Source organism: Cupressus sempervirens, chromosome 4 (genome assembly GCF_028749045.1).
Source record: "Cupressus sempervirens isolate cs-2001-9-10 chromosome 4, ASM2874904v1, whole genome shotgun sequence".
NCBI classification, from domain to species: domain Eukaryota; kingdom Viridiplantae; phylum Streptophyta; class Pinopsida; order Cupressales; family Cupressaceae; genus Cupressus; species Cupressus sempervirens.
In genome coordinates, this window is record NC_143121.1 from 306,893,247 (window position 1) to 306,895,422 (window position 2,176).

Here is a 2,176-nt window from a genome sequence, read left to right on the forward strand (position 1 = left end):
AGCCCAAATAAGATCATTGGAATCATAGGCAATGTAAGTGGCACAGGCGTTTCTCAGTATATTAAAAAAGTTGAGATCATTAGTCTTCAAGAAAGCCTCCACAACTTTAAGAGAAGAAGCCACAACAATATCAATAGTCCCAAGCTTCAGAGACATGAGAGGCCCGTACTGCTTGGATAGATGATAGAAGGAGCTATGAGGCATGGTGTCCAACAAGAAAGACTGCCGATGACCGGCCATGCCAGTTGCTGCCTCTGCTTCTGCTTCTTCCTATCGGCTGTGTCCCTCTTTGAATTTTAACAATTCCCCCCCCAGAGAAGAGCCTTATTGTGATTTGTTTCTTTCTAAGCTCTCTGTCCCGTTGGAAACCATTTTCTAAACTTGAAGCATGAAATTAATAAAAGAACCAATTTTGGCAGGTTTGTTACCCAATTATAATTAACCTCTCTTTCATCAATAATCAGTTATATCTCTTGTAACTGTCTCCACCCAAAATTAATGTTTTTTCTCCCAACTTCTCATAACGGTTCATTTAATAATAATACAGCATAACTAATCTACGTGGCACAAAACTATCCATTCTATCGGGTTGTGGAGACATGGGTTATGACATGAGTAGATGCAAGAAATTGTCCTCTAAACTGGGGAATCCCACGGAAAGGCTCGCCTATTATGTCTCAGATGCACTGCACCAGAGAATCCAACGCATGTCAAACAACGCATCTCGGCCAGATTCAAATTTTGCCTTCGATGTGGACTCTCGCTATGACAGGAAGTGTTTTCTTAGTCTCGCTGCTTACTATATTAGTGTTCTGCTGCATATCAGACTGATGCAGTTCACTTCAGTGCAGGCAATAATAGAGAAGATAATTCATGTAATTGATCTCGGGATACGAAGTGGATCGCAATGGACAGTACTGATGGAATATCTTGTACACAAAGCCAGTGGTTATACAAACTATAGGCGTCAGGTTCTGAAGATTACAACAGTGGGTAAGAATGGAGAAGAGCTTAGGGAAAGTGGGAAAAGACTTCAAGAGTTGGCAAAATCATTGGGTATTCCCTTCATCTACAACATGTTGGAGATCCGAAACATGGAGGAAATCAAGCGAGGTTTATTGACGGTAAAACCAAATGAAGCGGTTGCCATTTATGCTCCACTCATTCTGAGAAATTTGTTATATGACCCAGTTCTTCTGATCAATGTTCTATGTGTTATCAAGAAACTGAGGCCTCGAATTATGGTGACTGTCGAAGTGGAAGCGAAGCACAATTCTCCATCGTTTGTGAATAGATTGAATGAGGTGATTTACAATTACGGTGCCTTTTTTGATTTATTAGATGTTAATATTCCAGACAGAAACGACAGTAGGAGGGTAAGGAACGAAGAATTAATTGAAGGAAATCATATAAAAAATATCATAGCCTATGAGGGGAAAGAGAGGAGAACTAGGCATGTTACAACAGATGTATGGAGGGTGTTTTTCAATGAAGCAGGGTTCACGGAAATGAGCTTCAGTTTTCAGGCTTTGTATCAAGCGAGATTATTGTTGATGAAATATGCTTCCGGAAAGTAGTATACTCTTGAATGTGACGGCCATGCCGTCATTGTAAGTTGGAAAGGAACACCATTAGCTGCACTTTCGGCCTGGAGTGCTGGTAAAACAATGCTCGCATAAGGACAATAGATGGTAGAGTTAAAATGTTACAGCAATCAAGCGAAAGTCCTCATTTCCATTTTCTGCGTAACCAATTACATTCCAAGCAATTGAATTATATATAATATTGTACAGTTACATAATATCTCTGGTTCCAATAATTAGGGTTTATGAATTGTTTTCGTTTTTGCTCCTTCGTTTCGTATGGCTCTCCTATCGTAACTTGTGGTGTTAAAGAACTTTGCAGTCCTATGCAACTGCTTATATAAATGTTAAGTAATTATATATATTTTTAAATAGATAATTAGCTGAAATCTAGAGTATGTATTATATAGTTGTACTCTTCACATAAATCAGACAACAAATTGATTGATGCACTGCTATTATTTCTAGAATCTATCGATGCAATATTTAAGGAACTCCTCCCAATACCCACAAAACTCTTTTTATCAAGCATATAGGAGAAAAATAAATTGTTATGAAATTTCTAAATCGATAAAACTGTTACAGTTGCATAA

At 38.2% G+C, this 2,176-nt stretch overlaps 1 protein-coding gene across 1 annotated transcript; it reads left to right on the plus strand.

Moving 5' to 3' along the window:
* The first annotated feature begins 238 nt into the window (after positions 1-238).
* On the plus strand, positions 239-1,577 carry LOC149561232 (DELLA protein RGL1-like). The gene is made up of 2 exons (XM_089827777.1): positions 239-360; positions 548-1,577. The coding sequence occupies exons 1-2, from the start codon at positions 239-241 to the stop codon at positions 1,575-1,577; spliced, it is 1,152 nt and encodes a 383-aa protein (XP_089683903.1).
* The last annotated feature ends 599 nt before the right edge of the window (positions 1,578-2,176 follow it).

What these genes read in the sequence shown, in the direction of transcription:
- LOC149561232 (XM_089827777.1), top strand. Translation starts at nt 239, where the DNA reads ATGCCAGTTGCTGCCTCTGCTTCTGCTTCTTCCTATCGGCTGTGTCCC. An exon ending in CTTTCTAAGCTCTCTGTCCC is followed by an intron (nt 361 to 547) that starts GTTGGAAACCAT and finishes ATAATAATACAG; the next exon opens with CATAACTAATCTACGTGGCA.